At 39.1% G+C, this 21215-nt stretch overlaps 2 protein-coding genes across 2 annotated transcripts; both read right to left on the bottom strand.

Moving 5' to 3' along the window:
- Nucleotides 1-17: 17 nt before the first annotated feature.
- mfsd2al2 (major facilitator superfamily domain containing 2a-like 2) lies at nt 18-15052 on the bottom strand. The gene is made up of 13 exons (XM_084917725.1): nt 14951-15052; nt 14227-14379; nt 14030-14154; nt 13801-13933; nt 12487-12565; nt 12233-12396; nt 10011-10101; nt 9427-9548; nt 9224-9307; nt 9018-9101; nt 8835-8947; nt 8453-8596; nt 18-8361 (listed from the first exon to the last, which is right to left on the bottom strand). Exons 1-13 carry the CDS (start codon nt 15050-15052, stop codon nt 8190-8192), a joined length of 1566 nt encoding a protein of 521 aa, XP_084773851.1. The 3' UTR covers nt 18-8189.
- A 1136-nt stretch (nt 15053-16188) lies between these two features.
- On the bottom strand, nt 16189-18221 carry fam110a (family with sequence similarity 110 member A). Its single transcript, XM_084916217.1, has one exon. It carries the CDS (start codon nt 18219-18221, stop codon nt 16941-16943), a length of 1281 nt encoding a protein of 426 aa, XP_084772343.1. The 3' UTR covers nt 16189-16940.
- Between the last annotated feature and the right edge of the window lie 2994 nt (nt 18222-21215).

Raw genomic sequence — 21215 nt, 5'->3', positions numbered from 1 at the left:
TTTTTTTTGGGGGGGGGGGGGGGGGGGGTTCTGCATGATCTAAGTTTTAAGGACTTACCCCATCGGGAGATATCCCAATTAGGAAAGGTCTCATTTGAGATGACGATGACCATGCGGGATTTGGATTATTAAAAAATCAATCTAAAGTAGTATTAGGTTATCTTGGAGGAGTCATGTTACTTGAACACTTTTAGGTATAAATGTATAGGCTTGTGCAGAGATCAGATCTTGGAGGCATGGGCGGCCTCCTGATGAGCGAGTGGGCATTTCTTGCATTGCAAGAAATGACACAGTGAAAAAGTCAAATCACTTTTAAGAGTGGATTTTTTGCATTTCAGGCCCCTTCGTGCATTGTATTATATAACAGCTAATCAAAACTCAGATGAAATTAATCAGACATATTGCAGTTGAAACTTGCATACCTCTACGTTTTCTACAATAAGGGAAATGATAAAGGCACAGGGGGGAACTGATACTGGCACTGGTATCAAAAACTCTTGTTAATATCCACCCATCTAAGTAACTGCTGTCACTTATTGCAACTCTGAACCTTTTTTCAGCTTTTACATCTATTTCACATCTATTTTTATATCTATTGTGTTCCTACAAATTTGGAAACTATTATCATACACAGAGCAGCAAAGTCAAAAACAACTAGGTTCAGCATTGAAACTGTAAATCTGTGGTTGGGATAGGTGTTTACCGCCTGCATGACACTGTTTGTAATCTGGAACATTGTTAAAAACTTGAATGACTGTTTCATTTCCCATGTTCCGCACCCCACCTGACTTCTTTGTTGTTTCTTTATCGTGATGGGATGAGCTACAGAATGCCTGCACGTATGCACCATGTTTCGCAACAAAGTGAACACAACACTGGTACATGTTCAACACATGAACCTACTGACATTAGCACCGTAACATCCTGTTATTTCAGATGAGGATTGAACTGATGTGACTTTTATCTGTGATGGCTGAGGATTTGCAGTATTGTTTGTTTGTTTTTTTTACTATGTGGAAGCAAGAGAACTGGTTCTCCAGGCTCTCCAGGCTCTCCAGGCTGCCATGTCACTCATTTTCAATTCAGTCCTGAGCATTTTTTGTTTGTTTGTTTTGTTTTGTTTTGTTTTGTTAAGCCTATTAACACTGACCTATGAATCATATAAGCATAAAAATACACCTAAGTCAAGGGATGAAGCAGTCTTTTGTCTACCATAACAGGCAACATTAAATTGTATATTTAGGGACTTTGTTACTAGCAATCTGTTGCAAAAACACATAATTACTAGTTATTTCCTCAGTTAAATGTATGAAAAATGCCAACGATAACACAGTTTGAGAAGTATAAAATATTTTTTTTGCACCACTAAAGTGATTCCCAAAGAGTTATTAGTCAAAAACTTGGCATATCTGGACATCATGTACAGTGTCCTCAAAGTGGAGGATAAATAAAGAAGTGTCAGGTCTAAGAAACTATCCACAACAGATGAACAGTATCTGAAAGTCATGTTTCAAGGGAAAAACCTCCTCGCAACTGCTTTGATCACTAGCAGATTGCTGTGGTCGGCCACAGTTTGCATAGAACACTCTGGCTTGACTGCAAACACTCATCAAATTTAATAAATGATGGCACAAATAAGTGATTATGGACATAATGTATTTATATGAAATTCAGGAACAGGAAATCTGCTGACCTTGGTCCAACTTAAAGAACAGACACTATCACAACTTTACAGATTTATATTATGACCTGTAGAAATTTTTTTATTTAGTTTTTAATTGTGAACTGTTGTCTATTACTGCACTGTTTTTTTTATTGCGCTTCATAAAGTGTTGAAAACTGTGTATAAGACATAAAAAAGCTCTAACTCTCACCTTCTCTCTGCTCATCACAGCAGTGTCCTGCAGAATATTTCACATACATTACAGCTTAACACTATATATACTTTGAATTCAATTAACCGAGTGTCATGCTTCTTATATACATCACATCACAGTTGCTGAAAGAACTTCCTCTAAGGTTATACCTGTGCATCCTTGCACGTCCGCTGACCCTTTTCTATTCTCGTACTCTCTACTGAATATTTATTTTTGGAGATGAGAAATCTTTCACGATGCTTCACTGAGAATGACTTTTAGGTCACAGGCAGGAGGACAGAGGGGAGATGAAATGAGGTGGCACAAAGTAAAAAATTAAAGAAACCTATATATGACCTTTGCCTGTACTTTTCCTTTACGTAAGTTATGTGTAATCATTTTTAGCTCTAATCACACCACTGAGTTAAACCAGCACCGTCTCTAATGCAGTGTTAAATAGATCATTCAAAGGTGGAAGTACTTGGCAGCATTAAAAGAGCGGAGAGGATTACATCATCTGGCTTGTTTGGTTACTTTGTGTGACCTTAGCCTTTGATACAGGCGAAAACCTTCTCATCCCACTGAATCGTATAATGCTGCTCTGTCCTTATTATGCACAGTGTGTCTTTTGACATTGATGGCTTTATGTCTTGAAGCAGCAGTAGAGTCTACTGAGAAATTTCCCTTGTTTTAAAATCCATCTTTAGAGGCTGAATTGATGGCAGCTGCATGATTTGCAGGCTTAAATTCCAGGTGACCATACTTTGCTCTAGAAAGTCTACTTGGTTTGAGCTGGAAGAAAAAAATGTGGTTTAGGTTAAAATAGACCCATACACACCAGCAAATAGTTTAGTTAGGAGTGATGGCACCATAACACTAATGCCATAACCTGATTTGTGTGACACACTGCTGCTTAAGAACATCTGCTGCCTAACTGAGACTAACTATTGTCTCACAATAGTTGAAATGTGCAATTCCCTGGTATTCCTATTCCTATTTATCCTATTTATCCTATTTATCGCTATTATATACTCTGTATTTATATATGTGTATATGTGTATATATGGTATATTTCTATTTCTGCTTACATTGTTTTGCAGCTTCTGTCGGTGCTGTGCTACTGGAAACAGAATTTCCAGGAGGAACCGAACTGAGGGATTAATAAAGCTTTATCTAATCTAATCTAACCTAATGTTATTTGTCTATGCTAAATATAATGCTAAAACAGGTCAGATTGATACCCTAACATAAAGACATGACCTGTTAAAACAATTTTTCCACTTAGTCTGTGCAAAGAGTTTACAGGGACTAAGCTTGTGTTCTGCAAAGATTTCTTGGCTGGGCCTTCTGTAACTCTATTAGTTTCTTAGCTATGCATTTTCTAGATTATGCCTATCCAATGATATGCTAAGCTAAGTGAACCAACTCCCTGCTGAAGCATCAAATTACAAAGTACAGACATGAAGGTTGTATCATGTTTAAAAACAGGCTAAAACAGTTGCTGTGGGATGTACTCCTCAAACCCATGACACCTTGGCTCTCACATGCGACCTGTTAGAGGCAGACTCGCAATGATTCTCAGGAACATTTATGCCCAGTTTGGCCCACCCTGAGCACTGGTGAGGGCTTTGTTCATGACATCGAGGACTTACAATTAACCGATCTGCTTTATGCCTGCTGCCATTTCCAAAAAATCTGTTGGAAACATTTGAATAAACAGACTTGACTGAATTTTTTTTATCCTGACTGTAACAGTGTGGTAAGTTCTCAAATTTTAATGTGTTTGAGTCATAATGTGATGTTGATGTGACTCCAGCGTGGGCCTGCTGCAGGATTGTTGGCAGCTCTGTGTTTTCTCTTCGCTCTGAAGATGATGATGTAACTTCTGAACTGGATAAAGAATAAAAAATACAAAATAAATAATAAGTGTATTATCATTCCTATCCATATTTCATTTTAAAAGTGGTATGTTTAAGTCCTGCAAGGACTATTGTAAGGCTATCGGTTAAAGCATGTAGCAAATGATTCTATTCTGCTGCGCAGAATGATCTCCTTTGATTTAATTTTGTTCACTATGTTGAAGGTTTATGGAAAACTTTTTTTTTTTTTTTTGCTCTCTTTTGGAACAATGACATCTGGGCATACTCATGGAAAAATAGCTGGAAGTAAATATGGAATAATGACTCCAGCAAGATGCCCATACACTTTAGATGTGCTGTTGGGCACGCTTGGGTCAGATTACTTTGTGTTCCGTGGCTACTTTGGAACCAGTTAATGAACACAAGTTGCCTGACATGTTAATGAGCGATGTAATCCCTGGCGTTACAAAAAACATTTAAACAAATCTGATAAATAAAGATAATAATAACACACCTTATACTGCAGATGGGTGAACAAAATGTGTTCTTACAATGTAATCACATAATCTCCAACAATTTAACTAAAATCTCATTTCACATCTTTCTAAATGTAATCCTATTCCCCAGCCAATCAACTGTTTGTTAACACAACTCAACTCACATGGCAGATTTCTATTGTTATTCATTCTAGTATGTCATTGGCCACCTTTTTTTCATTATTTTGTAGTTCAAGTTTTAAGCTTTAATCCACAAACAAAACCAGACCTCCTTCACTCTTATTCTTTTATGTTCAAAATCCATATTGATCCAAGTCTGTGACAATGCTATTTACATTCAAAGAGTTTATAAATTTGCTTACACATTCTTTGATATTGTAGATGCTGACATATGGGTTTGAGCTGCTGAAGTGAATAACTGAAATTTTACAATCTGTCTTGATAGTTTACTGAACTCTTCATCCATATAATAATAGCAAACATGATGACGCTGTTAAAAAGATCATTTGGGGGTCAGTTGTATGTTTATAAATTTGACATTTATTGTGCAAAAATCTTTAGCTTTACTATTACCAAAGACTACTTAAAGAAATAATAAGAAAAGGTTCAGGCCATCTTGACAAAGGTGGTCATACCAAGCATAGTCTTTTGAGCTTGTTAGAGTTGTACAAATACCATATTGTACTTGCATACATTTCAATAATTCACTCCAGCTATTTCCAGTTCTCTAAGCAACATATAGAGAAATGATGGCTGCCATTAACACTCCAACTCCAGTCCATCATGTTCAACAATCCCTTGAATTAAATATTGAATTTGCCTATCCTTCTGGCCAATCCATATGGGCAGAGTCTCAATGCTTTATATTAAAACGAACTCTCTTTAGTGATTTCACTCAACAAAGTCAGTTTATTGCGTTATACTTTTTAAAATTACAATTATCCTTTGAGATTTTATCTTTTTGTGTTTTTCATAAATCCCAAACTTTTTTTTTTTTTTGCAGCTTAGCATATCAGTTTCCCTGTTTCTGGTCTTTGTGCTATTCTGAGCACAGCAACTCCCTCTGTACCATCTCGTGCTCAGAGAGTAGCCTGTTAAAAATCTTCTCCACAAACTCTTGGGAAAATAACTTAACTTATGACTTATTAACACCAAGACTTGACTTGATCTTAAATCTGTGAGTGTGAACTTGCTGTGAACATGCTATAACAGACAACTATGAACTCAGTATTTAAGGTTTTACCTCAACCTTAATGGCTAAAAGTCTATTTTTCTCTCTTTTCTTTTTGATATCTCTTTTGCAGCTAATTTATTTCACATTTCTAACTTTTTGCTGGGATTTCGTTTTTTACTTTTACTTTTTTAAAATGTATTTGTTCATTATGTTGTACATGAAGTGGCTGAAAATTATTTACATCTAAATATGTATATATGTAATGAGGTTGATCGTGTATCTGGCTAAACATTTATGATTTTATCAGCTATGTTGGGTATCTAAGTTGATTGTTCTACTTGTCAAATATACGTCAGAAAAAATATTGCCTGATGAAGAAAAAAGGGATCTTTCCAAGTTAAACTGTGTGGGAGTCTGTTTGCAATGCTGAATCTGTTTGTCCTTCTCCTACGCATCTGTCTTACAAAATAGATGTGCGAAGTGTCTTTTTTTCCTGAAATTTCTGCCATGAAATCAGTTAAGATGTTGTGATACAATGAGCTGAAACTAAAGCTTCAAAGGTTCATCAAAATGAGCAACTGTGAACTGTATATAAAAGCCAATGAAGAAGTGCCTTAAGCATACGCAGTTGTACAGTGTGGTGTTGCTTGTTTCTTAAACAGTCACTCTTCACATCTGGTTTAAAAAACACCAAAAAAACCCAAAAACTAAACAGTGGTGGACTTCACAAACCAGCAGTTGATATCTTAGTGGTTTGGTCCATCTTGTATAACAAATTCCAGTATTGCAAACAATTTGAAACACCTCCAGTCATTTACTTGGGATGTTATTTAGAAGCATTAAAATTAATTTAATTAAATAAACTTTAATTTTAATGGTCATCACGACATAAACAATGTCATGGTCTTGGGTTTTGAACCCAGAGGTTTCAGTTTGTGAACTTTGAATGTTTGCGTATTATTTTAATGTTCTATTTGGTTCTTAGTTTGTTATTGTCCAAATTCTTGAGCCTTAGTTCCTTGTTTCAGCCGAGTTTTGCTATCAATATCCCTTTTAGGGTTTATTCTGTTTAGTCCTCGGTTATTTGTGTAGTTGCCCATTTGTGTCTCATTGTGTCAAGTTTGTCTCTGTTTAGTTACTTTGTGCTATGATTTCATAGTCATTTGACTTCGGTGTCGTGTTTTCGTTTAATTCTCTCATGTCTTGTTATTTTGATTTAGTTCAGCTGTGTCTTCCAGCTGTTTCCTCTCCTCCTCACCCTCTGTCTGTCTTCTTTGTCCCTCGTTACATTGACCTTCAGTGCTGTGTGTTATCCTGCTCTGTGTTCCTCGTGGTTTCTGTATATCTTGATCGTATTCCCTGGTTGGTTCTTTGTTATTTAGAATAGCCGACATTAAAGGCTCACTTTAGGATCGACCCCTGTGTACCCCGTGCATCTGGGTCTGCAATCTGCCTACTACACAGCTAATCCTGACAAATGTATCATATGACATATCAAATGTCAAATCACTAGTCAAACGTGATTTTGCCCAACAATTACATTTTAGAAAGATTTTTGTCCTCTGAAAGTTATATTTCTACCACCATCTTTGCTGTTGTAGGGTTCTCCCATGATTTCAGTTTTACTCCTCTCTGTGTGTCTTGTGCAGTGTTGGTCAAGTTACTTGAAAAAAGTAATCAGTAACTAATTACTGATTACTTCCCCAAAAAAGTAATCCCGTTACTTTACTGATTACTTATTTTCAAAAGTAATTAATTACTTAGTTACTTAGTTACTTTTAAAAACACGATTTACAACCTGAATAGGTAATAAAGCAATAGATCTTTCAGCCCAATTCTACTTTTTCTGTATAATCCATCATACAAAATGTAATCAAATGGAAAAGTCTCTTTTTTTAACTTGTTTTATCAGTTTTAATCTTTTAACTTTATGCATCAAGCAAAAATTAAATTATATGCAACATTCTCTGACTTGAAGAAATTAGTTTAACATTTAAACCTATTTTCTGCACATTCCAGCACATAAAATAAAATATTTTTTTTGTGTTTACACTCAGTCTTTCAAATAGATGCAAGTAAAACACAGCAGAAAATAAATAAAATCAAAGACTCAGCGGTCCTGTTGCTCTATTTTCACCTGTAAAGCAGGAGTAGGGTAGAGGAGGTTTACCCTGGTACAGGTGTGTCGCAGCGGTCAGTGGAAGGATACGCAGCTTCTCTGTGAATTTCCCATTACGTGGTAGCGCACTCGGTGCTTGTTTAGGGGTTTTTTTTTCGCTGTAAAAAGAAGTTTTCTTCCCACGCACAACGGACGTTAATGTTTTTGTCACTTTTTATGGAATCAAACTCAAAGTAAGGTCAGTACTTCCACGCTTTAAACGCTGCACGCTCATACTCTCTCCCGCACTCGATATATTATCCATTGTCGATCTGCACATAGCTGTTTTCACAAACGTCGCACTCGCTTACGTCACTGTCATGAGACATTCTCGCAAAAAAATCACGGTTTTAGTAACGCAGTAACGCAGCGTTCCTACAGTAAAGTAACGGTAATCTAATTACCGTTTTTGCAATAGTAATCCCTTACTTTACTCGTTACTTGAAAAAAGTAATCAGATTACAGTAACGCGTTACAAGTAACGCGTTACTGCCCATCTCTGGTCTTGTGCATAGTGCTTCTGTTTATAGGCAATCTATGTGAGCAACTCTTTTAATGCTGTTGTTTTCACTTCTTAATTTGATGCTTTTTCTAATGATAAAAATCTCCATTGTAGCTGTTTCAAAGATGACATGTCTGAGCCTCTTACTGGATTTGTTCCCGGAGCTGCAAGCTTTGCCTCTCGTTAATTGGGTAGAAGTGAAAAAACACCATCCCTATCAGCAAAAGTGTGATGGGAACTGGCGAGAACAGTACGATCAGAGCAGTCGCCACTCTGTCACCATGGTTACAAGCACCTGCTTCATAGCCCACAAACCTGCAGACGAGGAGAGCACATAATGTGACAGACCAAGTGATGTACCCACGTAACAAAACACAAGAAGTGAGAGGACTGGAGTCTGACTCACTGTAATGTCATGGTTGAGAGTCCAGCAGACAGCCCTCCTGTCAGTTTACTGCAGAAGGCATAGCAGGAAAAAAACAGAGGCTCTAGGTCCTTACAGGACGGGTGTCTCACAGCAAAGTCATCCACCACGTCTGGGAGCATTGACCTGCAGCACACACACAACAAGTTGACATATCACATGTCAAAACCACATGTCAGTTTTAATGGAGAGTTCTGGCTGGTCAGCAAAGCACATCGTTTCTGGAATAGTCATCACTGGCTAGGGTTGAGTACAGACTATGAATGATTCATGTGCACCGCATTCATCTCTGACACTGATTAGATCTGATAGGGGGCCTTGGAAAGGACCTCAAACTTTGTGTTCAGCCTGGGAGCTGACTCACCAGGGTAGCAGGAATATGGTTGCCACACTGAATCCCATCAGAACGCACATACTCATGAAGACCAGCAGGTTACTGGGAACACAGGCAACTATAATCACTGCTGGGATGAAGAGCTGGGAGAGACAAAAACGAGGATTCAAGGTGTGGAACATTTCTCTTATCATCAAGTTTCAGAGGTCTTACCGACAATCCGATGAAAACGGTGGACTTTTTCCCAATTCTCAGAAGAATTATTTGCCACACAGGAACTGCTACAGAGGCAGAAACCTGTGGAAATGTTGACTGAATTTCTATTTTGAACTCAAATCATATCTAAACTGGCCAGAAAGCTACTGAACCATGCAGCAGAGCAGGGTGTGAAAGAGTCTGTTAAGTTAGCTGCACCTTACCAGTAAAACCAGCAGTAGGTGCTGGAACTGGGCTCCCAGCCCAGCAGCATGACTGCAAAACAGTGCAAAGTTACCCAAGGACATCTGAGATCAAAACAGATGGTAAGAAAAAAAAGGACAAATTGTTTCACATGTGACTTTGAAGTGAATAAAAACAGAATTAAGAAGGAGAAACCATATGCAGAAATGATTACAAGTTGTACCTGAAAGGCAAATGCACTAAACACAAAGCCCAGCACCAGCCTTTGGTAAGGAACGTGGCACGTGAGCATCTTCAGCGAGCTCAAATAGGAAGGTCGTACTTTATCTTCAGAGCAGCGAGAGGCTGGGAATATAACATATGAGAGAAAAGAGTGAAATATCAGACTCATGATTTTACTCTTTTTGTGGAGTAAAATCACGAGTTCTTTGGCTAATTTTACATTTTGATTAAGTCCTCAGCTACACCTGTCCATGCCATGCATATATCAAACGAAATTACTTTGTGGTTCAAGAGTGACTCAGCATAATTATGTTTTCATTTAACAAAAAAATGTTCACTTCAGAGGTTCAAAGGTTTGTCTATACGTATAGTTTAAGCTTTGACTAGTTTATTATTCTGTTCACAAATGGTGCCAAAGCAAAAGAAAATGAAAACATTTTTTTTGTCCAACTCGACAAATAAAGGTTTGAAATATTTGTTACCAGATCCTCATGATAACATGATCGCCTCTGCAAAGCTGTTCAACAAGAACAAAAAAACTTTTATTTATTGTGTTTGAACACTGACTGTCTCTGAATGACTCACCCTGCTTCTCCTTCACCCCGAGGAACAAAATCAGGCTGCAGAGGAAAAACAAGGCACCCATGACCATAGCTGAGGTCAGGAAAGCCTTTTGCTGGGGGCAAAATGCACACATGAAATCATAACTTTTAAACAAAGCATGTTATTCTGTCTACAAAGTCTAGAGGCTTAAAAACAGAAGTTTTCCCACTGTAAATAATTGTTTTATAGCATTATAAATAAACACAAAAAGCGCAATGGTGTTTCTACAGGGAGCACGTGAAATACACAAATCAGCTTGTGGCTGTAGATGTCGATCTCATTCGCATAAAATCCAAAAGAAAATGCAAACTACGTAAAGATATAGACTCACTGGCTTTTGTTAGGGACACCTGCTCAACGTCTTATTAATGCAAATAATCAGCTGGCATTTACATGGCAGAAACTCAGTATATTAAGGAATGTAGACGCGATCAAGACGCCATGCTGAAGTTAAAACTGAGCATCAGAATGGAGAAGAACAATGAATTTAAGTGACTCAAATATGTTATGGTTATTAGTGCCAGACAGGCTTGTCTGAGTATTTCAGAAACTGATTTGGATTTTTCCACACAATCATCTATAGGGTTTATGAAGAATTATCCAAAAAGAGAAAATATTCAGTTAGCAGCAGTTCTCCAGGTGAAATGACCTTGTTGATGTCAGAGGACAGGGAAAATGGCCAGACTGCTTTCACCTAACAGGAAGGCAACGGTAATTTAAGAAACCACTTGTTTCAACCAATGCGTAATAGCATCTCTGAACACACAGCATGTCGAATCATGAAACAGAAGACTTACATTTAAATTTAATTTAATTAATTTTCCAAAACTTACTCTAACCACTAATCAAGATGTCACTCTACATGTAATGGATTCAGTTATGAGGATTTGCAATGAAAGTGAGCACCCACAATGTGCCCATATATCTCCATAATATGAGTAATGTGAGTTCACCTCAGACACACAGAAACCCCACAACAATGGTGTATACATCAAGCAAAGAGCAGTAAATTACAGGGTAACAAGATATCCCTGAAACTATGTGAGCACAAAAAGAAAAAAAGGTTCTGCTCTACTAATGAAATGTGAGTCCTATGAAAGGGTGAACAATTTTTATTTTACATTAAAGGGGACCTAATATGCTCATTTACAGCTATATATTTTATTCATGTCACAGAAAAAATATTCAGAGCTCAAACATAATTCACTTACGGAGCTAGACTGTATATACTGGATGGGTGTGGCCACCATGACATCATCAGCTGTTTTGCTAAGTCTCATTTTTGAAGCCTCAAGCTGGGAGTTTCTTCTGTTGCTGATACACATCTAACTGACACTGCGGGGTTTTAGGTTAACGACTTATCAATCAAAAGTTCTGACATCCACACTGCTTCATGACTCTTTGGGACACTATCAAAAGCAATCATTTACAAAATTAGCATCACATTGTATTCGCTAAGCCTTAAAACTAGCAACTGAGATAGCTTTAAGGCTTTCCTAAGTAAATTCACCAGGAAAGAGTTTACTGATGTCACAGTTAAAGAATCCTTTGCCCTTTTTTTTTTTTTTTTACAGTTTTATAAAATCAAACTTTTTATATCTGGCAAGCGGCACCTTATGACAGAGTTGACATCAAATGGATGACACATCTGCTGTCACAAGCTGAGAGTTGTCCACCTTTTTTTGTAACCTGGTACGTTGTGCTGCTGCTGGATTGGAGACACAAGTGGACGATTATTTCAGTGTTTACTGGTATTTCAGTGATAATCAGTACAGAAGCTCAGAGAGTTGCAGATAATAAAGAGGATGACGCAACAGTTTGGAAAGATGAGACTTTGTGGAAAAAACTTTGCTTCCAGGTTAGCTTCTTCTCCTCCTATACCAACACCTATTGTTCAGGAATACTGTAGCACCGAGAATGCTAGCTGCGCCATAACGGCAATCGTGAAAGGATGTGGCTGTGTGATGATGACATAACCAGATTGGCTAGTTTGTAAAGATCGGTCAGCAAATGGGTGGGGCTTCCTCAGTGACATCATACAGAGCTAAAAGTAGAAAAAACTGGTGTAGATAAAACATTTGGTGTCTAGATCAATCTGAAGCCTGAACGTGCTTTTATATATGCTTGGCCATGTTTAATATGAAAATCCAAATATAACAGGAAATAAAGAAGAGTGTATTTGCCCCCCTTTGAGAGTAGCATACCGTCTGTTGAAAGGAAGCAGTCTGTGGTGAAGACGTGCTTTGAGGTGTTTCATGGTCCTGGTCCCAGTCCCGGCAGGCCTCCTGCTTCTCTGTGTTGTACACAGCCACAACTTGTCCCTGAATTACTGATGCCAGCAGCATTGCCACCATCTCCACACTCATTCCTGGCCAAATAAGTAAAGAAACTCAAAACACTTTGCATTTAGTTTGGCGTCTGATGAAGTTTCTGAATGTAAGTGAGTCAATATTCTTACTGTAGGCTGTGGCAGAGTCCCTGTCTGTCTGATCTCCTCCCAGAAACATATTCAGTGATAGGTAGGGGACGTTGTAGCACTGTTGACAGGAAGAAAAACGTGATGCCAAATGACACTTCATCATTGGTGTGAAACTCAGTAGCCATGGTGACATGGCTTGGAGCAAAAATAACAGTAGGATCAGAGTACTATGAATTTCAGTCACCAGAAAGATGACCAAAGAGCTAACTAGGGTTCTGTGCTAAAATTCAGAATTCTCTTTTATTTTTTTGGCCCTCTGGTTTCTGATTCCTTGTTCTTAAGTTCTCTTTATTTCTCAGGGTGTGATTTCTGTTTATTCATTAATTCCTATCGTTCCTTGGTTTAGGTTTTATTGTCACGCATCAGTAGAATTCGTTTCTCTCAGTTCCTGTCTGATGTTCGTGTTAACTGCATTTTGTTTCTGTTGAATTGTTCCTCCGGGGTTTTTTTGCTGTTAAATTCACCAGTGTGCGATGTTTCACATTTGACTGACAGTCACTTCCTCTTTTGCTTTTTAGTCATTGTCTCCTGGTGTCTAGTTTTTCTTCCTCTTGGTCACTGTCCTTGAGTAAGTTCAGTTGTCTCTAGTTCCCCCAGGGGTCTCCACTTTCCTCTGTGTATTCAAAGCCTCTGTTAGCTGGTGTTCGTTATCAGAGCGTCTGTGTTGCCTGTCTGTTATCCCACCTAATGTTTATCTTGCTTGAGCTGCTAAGCGCTAAAAAGAGGACTCTTTAATTAGCTAGTCGTTACTATGCAAATGTCTTTTCAAACTTTATGCCGTCCAACGTATCTGTGTGCAATTTTAAAAAGGGTATTGTATCTTGTCAGACTGTGCCATGTTGTCTGAGTCGGCCTAAATAAAAATAAAAACAAAAACAAAAAAAATGAATACTGTTACACCTGTCATCATAAAATAGAACAATACCTGAGTAATAACCAAACTATTTATGTTGAGGTTGTGACAAACATCATTCAAAAGACAATTCTGAGGTGAGGATGTCTTATTTGACCAAATTCCTGTTACCCTGACACCTTCCTCCTCGTCTTTCTTGCCTCTTTTGCCTGCATATCTGGTGGGAGGGACTAAGATGTGAGAAGAGGAATCCAGGATGTGCAATATCAAAAATGAGAAGGGGGGAAAGGCGTGGTATCATGACCTCACTAACCATACAGTCTATGCTATAGGTGTTCTTTTTATGTAGCATCTTGATTTTCAAACAACAAGCTGAACTTTTACCTATGAAATGTACTGGAAATGAAAGTAATTGTGCCTGCGAACATCCAACAACTTACAGTCATGAGGGACTCGAATAGGCAAGCCGCTGTGAGGAACCACAACACGCTGACAGTCTCAGACATCGAGCCTCGTGGCACAAACCACAGAAGCAGATAGGACAAGATGCCAAATGGAGTGGAAATAACCATCCTGTGAGATAAAGATTGATGGCTCTGCTGAGCACAGTGCTGCACCAGGAATCTAAATTCAAAGTGAAATGTGTGTTAAATGTGTGGCTCAACCAACCATGGAGTGAGTTTGCCAATGGGCGTCCAGTTACTGCGGCTCACAAGATATCCAACCAGAGGGTCAGTCACAGCATCCCAGGCCCGACTCACAAATAAAATCATGGAAACATAGAAGGCCTCCATCTGTGATATTTTACCCACTTACAATTAGAAGCAGTATAGAACATTATATTGTAGAAAGTACTGAACTTTTACCTTTACAACATCCAGAAGGAAAATTTGCAAGGAAATACCAATAGCTACTGAAGTAATCAGATGTGGGACCCCACCCACAGCATAACACAGCTTGCAGGCCAGAGGAATACCACCTGAGTCCTGTGAAAACCAGAGAGAGGATGGAGGAAAATCCTGAATGTGGTTAGTTCAAATAGTTCATTTGGCTCATGTACAGTCTCTCCTCCACTTATTTTCAGTTATTAATTAGAATATAATCCATGTAACATAACAAAAGCACAATTTAACAAGGGTGCTAGTTTGTTACATTTTTGACTCATGCAAGGGTTAATTTTTTTTTATGAAAACAAGAATATTTTGAAGCACCTTGTGTAATTTTTTTGTGTTTTCTTGTATCCATGTTTGTTTTATTTTTCTTCAATTTCTTAAAAATGATGTTGAAAAAAATAAAAATAGAGTAGGAAACACAAAGTTTACTTTGACACCGGTGTTGAAAGTAATACAGTAGCTAGCTGCCACTGATTTCAAGTGAAAGCTTGTTTGAGAGGACAAAACTAACATATTTAATTGAGAACAAGCTTCTGCAGCAAACATTAAATCATAATATTCAAGGGGAAATTGTAATGCTATTACTATTATAGATCATTTATAAAAAAAAAAAAAAACAGAGCATTTTTAACCAACTTAAAAATGAAGGGTTTGAATGTGAATGTAAACTCTACGAATAAAGAGAAACGGTCCTTACCCCCTGCTGATCTTTCCTGCACGAGTTCCTGTTTGTGTTTTGCTTGAATAAAATCCTTTTAAATGTCTGGAAGTGCTCTGAAAAACTCTTAAGGCAATTCATTGTTAACACTTGAGTATCACTGGACATGTAACGCTGTCCCTGCACACACAGGTGAATGCCACCCGTTTGAAACCAGATTCTGGTTCAACAACTCTTTTGTGTTTTGAAGAGGGGTATTCTTATTCAGTACAGCTGCTCAGACTTAACAATAAATGAGGTGGCTCAACAGCAAAGCATAAGAACTACCAGTGCTGCAGATCTGTTTGAAACAACAAACTTGTGGAACATGTTTTAAAAATATTAAAATTAAAATGACAGAACTGTATTTCCACAGCTGCAGTGAGAGTTTGTCTGACTCTGGAAAAAGGCCACCGCTTTCACCACATTGTCAGTAACTGCAGAATACTTCTGTACTGATGTGCTGTATTGGAGTTAGGTAGTATGGGTGGCTGTGACCTCTTGTGGAGCTTCAGTGAAATGCAGGTAAGATTGTAAATATGGGTATCAACGTAAAACCCATATTTACAATCTTAGTCAGGTCAGGTGGTTTATATCACTGGAAAAGAAATTTACCACAATAAGGCAAAATTTTAAACTAATTCTCATCATTTTTTATTTATTTTTTCATTAGTTTGAGTTAGTAAGCCAACATTTTGAGATAATAATCAGAAATTTTGAGATTACAACCCCCAAATTTGACTTGTTAAAATATGTTTTACAATAGTGGAAACAAATGTCTATATTGGTCTGCACCAAATGTGGTTATTGTTATTGATTTCTCCACAGAGATGAGTCCTAACATTTGTCTCGATTCAGTGGAAAATCAGCAAATATAATTTTTTTTTCTTCGAGTACTAGTCAGAGTTCTTCAGATCTTTCTTGTGAAAATTTGTTTTGGCAACTGAAAGAAACATATATTTTTTTTACCATCCATAAGTCAAAGTTTGGGGTTTCGATGTCACAATTTTGATTCACTAAACTTGGGATGAAAATAAGTAGAAATTGAGAAAACACCCTTAAATTATGATGTCAAAATTTTAAATAACCTGAAATTTTTTGATTTATTCATGGCAGAAAAAAGAGGTTTCAGTGGTGGAAACAAGATTCAAGCCAAAACCAAAGCTAGCTGCAGAACAGACACAAATGTGAAATAATCTCAGGACAGAAATCAATACCACTCACGCAGAGTAATGACATATTTTTGTAGAAGATAGTTTTTAATGCCTTTTGTTTATTCACACAACTGTGAATTCTGCATATCAAAATACCTTTGGAGGCTGACAGAAGCAGCAAGGAATTGCTTTGAAATCAGAGATGGAAGATTCAAACCCTTTAAACTGAAGACTGAAGGGCTTTTGCATCAGAGGGTTTTTCAGAGGTGGTGGACAACCATGCCAAAGGTCTGCTAAATGGTTGTCTGCCAAGGGAGGGCAATACTAGTGTTAGAAGCCAACTGTGCACCAATTGTTTGAAATCTCACTTTTTTCCATTTTTAATGATTAAATTATTGTTCATACATCACCTGCAGATGTGTATATGCATTGTATTCTCTACATAACAGGGAGAACCAAACAACTTTCTTGCAGCATTTTCTCTTTAATGGCAGCCATTTACGGCACAAAGTGATTTTTTTAAATGAAGATGTCACATCTATGCCAGACAGCCTGGCTGTGACACACAAAAGTAATACAGCATTGAAAAGTCAAAATAGCAGAAGAAAAACCTTCAGAACAAAGATTGTGGCTCACATTTTCTAAGTATGGGGAAAAAGAAGAGATATAACAAACTCACTATACTTTCCCATTAATAAACACTCTTCAGTGTAATAACAGGTTAGTAATGGAGCTCCATCAGTCAATGTCTTATCCAAGTTAGTTCTTAAAAAAAAAAAAAATAAAGTTGGCATTTTTATTTTTAATACAAAGCTTATAAATGACTTGAGACCAGCCTATAAATTGGTGCTCTTTGTCGAGTTGTCCTTTGCCTGCTTGATTCCATAGAGCCACTTGATCACTCGTGCATTTCTCTCAATGACAGAAACACCGTAGGGAACACGATTTGCAGCTTTGCCAGCCTCCTCCTCATCCTCTTCATCCTCGTCTTCTCTGCCGGAGGCTGCGCACTCGGACCCTGGAGCGCTCGCGCTGCGAAAACGAGCCATGGAAACAATGTCAGAGCTAGAACCAGTCAGCTCCTGCACATCTGCGGGGTCCAAGCCGCACAGGTTGAAGAAGCGCTCCAGCTCTGTCCCAGCTCGGGAGTACCTGTCGCTCATGTCCGACTTAGACCGGGTTAGAGAAGGGCGTTTCCTGGAGCTGGTGGAAGACAAACGGGTAATTGCTGGGGAAGGAGGAGGTATAACAGGGTAGCTTGGTGTAGGTGTGGCAGGAACTGGGGTCTCGGCTGGAGAAGTGGAAGAGGTATCAGGTTTTGACTGAGCAATAACAGGTTTCAGAGGAGAAGGACCTGGTGTTGTTCTGGGGAGAAAGAGATGCAGGTTTGAAGCAGTTGGGCCGAGTCGAAACTGAGACTGTAGAGATATTGGCTGAAGGGGCTGTCGAATTAACTGAGGTCGTCTGCCTGCTGTCCTCACAGGGCTGGCCTGAGGCATGACATCCACTCTCCGTACCGTCGCTGCAGCTGGAGGCCCAGGAGAGCTCGTGCTCGCTACGTTGGCAGGGTCAGATGCTTTTAATCTCACTTTAGCTGCAACTAACCTATCAGGACGTGGAGGTGGACACGGCTTCTCCTTTTTCTGCTGTGCCCCTGCAGGAGTAGGATGGGGAAAATTGTGTACAGCTGCAGCACAGTAAGGAGGTTTACTGTCGTTTGGCTTTGCAGTTGCACCGGACCGTGGCGCTTCATTCACTCCACTGATGAGGTTACTCAGGTGCTCCATGTCCAGCTGTAATCCTTCCTGCTTTGTCTTTGCTGGGTCTGCGGTCTTTCTGGTGGGCCACAGGGCAGAGCTGGGGCTGAGTAGAGGCTTACGCACTTCAGGAGGCCTGACTGGCTGCTGCTTGGTAAGAGCTACCTGACTCTTGACATATTTAGCCTTGTCTGCCTCTAGCCTTTCCACAGCACTCTGCTTTGGTCTGCTCGCAGCTTTTTGGTACTTCTGGTAGAAATCTAGCCCCACTGGCCCCTTGGGTCGCAAGCGTGGGGGTGTAGGAGTGACAGCAGTCTTTGTTGGTTGCCTCACGGAGTGTTGAAGCGTTTCCACAGGCATTTTGTGGCCAGGCAGTCGTACCTTGTCCACTTCCCGAGCCACCTTGGAATTCAATCTGTTTAGTCCTCACTGTTATCCTCTGTTTATGTGGCTGTATGGTTCTCTCATGATCACCTTAATGGCATATTTGAAGTGACTCGACCTCGGCAAGTCAGCTGAACTCTAGCTCCTTGACATTTGGACTTCCTGTGAAAAAACAGTGTCAGTCAAATGAGAAGAAAAGCAGCTTAACAAAATAAAAGACCAGTGAATAGAAAACATTTACCTTCAAACACAAGCAGAAACTTGTGTGGAGCTACAAAACTTCACAAAGACTCTACAACCACAAACCCTCCCACTTATTTAAGACTGCAACCAATCGCTCTCCTGAAGCCCCATGCTTCTAACAAGTTCATTGGCTGCCATCTCAGACAGATCCGAACAATTACTCGCAGTCATCCATCTCTCCGCAGACAAACACACAATAAAACCTCATTTTCAGTCAGTAGAAAGGCTGTGAAAAGAGTGATACAAGTGTGTGTGTGTGAGGGTGATGGGGAGGTGGATCAGGACAGCTGTCAACAAGCTATTGTCTGGAGGGAATACAGAGCAGATCACACACACCAACAGCTGCTAGGGGAACAATGACTCTTCATCTTTAAATATAGCAGCCTATTGCCAACTACAAGCTTCTGTGGAGTAATGAATGTTGGAAAAAAAAGAAGGAGCCTACTATTTTAAGTCCATAAATAGTGAAGGTCAGACTTCTTCTGTGCATACTTAAGATCCTGTAGGTGCATATGGACTATGCTGCTTGAACAGTCTGCATCCAACAGTCAAATTCTCTACATATTTGCCATTCCAGCCTAAGCCGGGCTAAACTCCTGCTGACATAGTTATGAAACTTTTAGTAGAGCTCCAGGCTTAACTGTTTTTACGTCTCCAGTTCCCCCCAAAATGATCCTCAAATTATCTACAGTATCTCATTAAAACAACCGGCCGGCTTACAAACACAATGGGAATTTCAGGAGTTTAGTCAGACGAGCAGAATTAGATCCTCTAATTTGATGTTTCTGAGTCAAGTGCTGGCACGCTCTTCTGACAAAGGGAGTGAAGCAGAAAGCCAAACACAGACACACGGGAAGGCCAGGTAAACAAAATGGCTTACACACTAGTCTTGCCCTGCCAAGCTCACACCCAGCCTTTCTGAAGGTACAAGTTCGTAAAGAAAGCTTTTCTTTCTATCAAGAGGAAACTCACCTTCACAGGTTGCCTTGAGTTCCTAAGTCTCACCTGGGTTTCTCCTTCGTGTGTTCGTGCATTTCAAATCACACAGGACAAACCTGTTTGACAACTCATGTGTGCTGCTCCTGAGCCCACCCCCTTCTTTTGATTTGTCCAATCAGTCTCTTACAAGGAAAAACACAGGCTTGCTTTTTTTGGTCATGTGACCCTATCATTGTCATCTGCTCTCAACAAAGTGATAAGCACCGTTTCCCAGAATCCAAGAGTGGAGCAAGGAAACTGCAAGCAAAGCACCAATACGTACTGAAACTGTTACAAAGGTTAAGTCGAAAGTTGCTTAAAAAAATAAATAAAAAAAATCAAGTATTTCTCACTAGTAGTTGAAAAACACAAAACATGTACTTTTCCAATCCCTCCATGATTCCTCTACATTATATCCAGACAGTTCCTGCTGTTCAAAGGTCGGTGCTGAGACTGTACACACATTTAGGCAAACAAGTTAAACAAATTTACTCATATATGCAGCATACAGTCAGAGAAACACAAGGGTGTTACAGACTCTTGCTTTTGCCCCAAATAAAACCAGCAACAACAGTGACCTACACCAAGCATAGAAAAATAAATGACACTCCAGTGACGAGTGAGTACAGACTTTAAGAACGTCTACAGATTTTGCAGCGTTTCATTTGAACTATACAAAAAAAAGATAAGTGACCTCCAAAAATTCACACAAATTACACTTTTGATTTTCAAAGTCTGAAACAACCAGCGTTTGCTGAAGTCATTAAACTTCACCTCCAAACTACTCGGCCATTCAGTGTTAAGTATAACTGTAGTATTTTACAGCCACATACAGATTGCACATAAGAGCAAAGGAAAGTGGTTACAGTAAGTCAGACATAAAAATATATTCTTTTTACAAAATGTGCTGGAGCCAGTTTAACAGAGATATTTTTGCCTGGTCTGCAGTCTTTGTCCCATCTTAACTTTGCTCTTAAGTCAGTTGGATATAACTTAGATGGCTTCAAACTTCAATTTTTAGCCCTGCAGCCTCCAGGAGTGAGAGGGCTCAGGAGACAGACACCCTCTCTACATTTGTAATTAAGGCTGAACTGGTTAATCCAGAACCATACATCAGGACTTCCCTCAGGGACTTTACATGAGCATTACCATTTCTTCTCCACTCCCCTCATGTTTATAAGCCATTGTCGCATGTCATTAACTTTTAATCGCGCTCTGTTTGTGTTTTCTATTGTTTGTTGGTCTTCACCTCTCTACAACCCTCTTTTTCCTCTTCTCTTTCATCTCACACCTCAAACTGGTTGCACCACACAACTGCTCCACCCTGATCCTGGTTATGATTTCTTCCTCCTCGCTGTTGTCAAGTGCCTGCTCATATGGGAACCTTGGACTCACTCTAATATTGTGGGTTCTTCAAAACAGAAAACACGGCGAGTTGATGGTTGCATCCTGAGCTTGACTTGTGTGTTGTTCCAGAAGAGAAAACGCTTTCTGCAGTTAGCTGTGCAGTTTGAGATGGCCCCTCAGCTTTATACATTAGCCTGACTTTAATTTACACTGTATCATTTAGGCACATTTAAACAACAGTGAAAGCTTGTCTGTAAAACTGGCCCCAGGTTATATGTGTTACTGTGTGTTATGGTAGTGTTTAAAAGTTCAGTTCAAACAAGTATGAGCAAACTTACAAAGGTGTGTAACAAATAATGACTCCACATTGCTCCATTCATCACTGCCTGCATGACTCATTCA

The sequence above is a fragment of the Perissodus microlepis genome, chromosome 20, assembly GCF_051167445.1.
Source record: "Perissodus microlepis isolate ML-2025 ecotype Zambia chromosome 20, ASM5116744v1, whole genome shotgun sequence".
In the NCBI taxonomy this organism is placed as follows: Eukaryota; Metazoa; Chordata; class Actinopteri; order Cichliformes; family Cichlidae; genus Perissodus; species Perissodus microlepis.
This window is presented reverse-complemented; position numbering and strand designations above follow the sequence as displayed.

Excerpts from the sequence above, each read along its gene's own strand:
- mfsd2al2 (XM_084917725.1), bottom strand. The coding sequence starts at position 15,052 with ATGAATTGCCTTAAGAGTTTTTCAGAGCACTTCCAGACATTTAAAAGG. Across the intron at positions 9,549-10,010 it reads CGGGGTGAAGGAGAAGCAGG|CCTCTCGCTGCTCTGAAGAT; the intron begins GTGAGTCATTCA and ends TTATATTCCCAG. Across the intron at positions 8,362-8,452 it reads CTCTCAACCATGACATTACA|GTTTGTGGGCTATGAAGCAG; the intron begins GTGAGTCAGACT and ends CCTCGTCTGCAG.
- fam110a (XM_084916217.1), bottom strand. The coding sequence starts at position 18,221 with ATGCCTGTGGAAACGCTTCAACACTCCGTGAGGCAACCAACAAAGACT.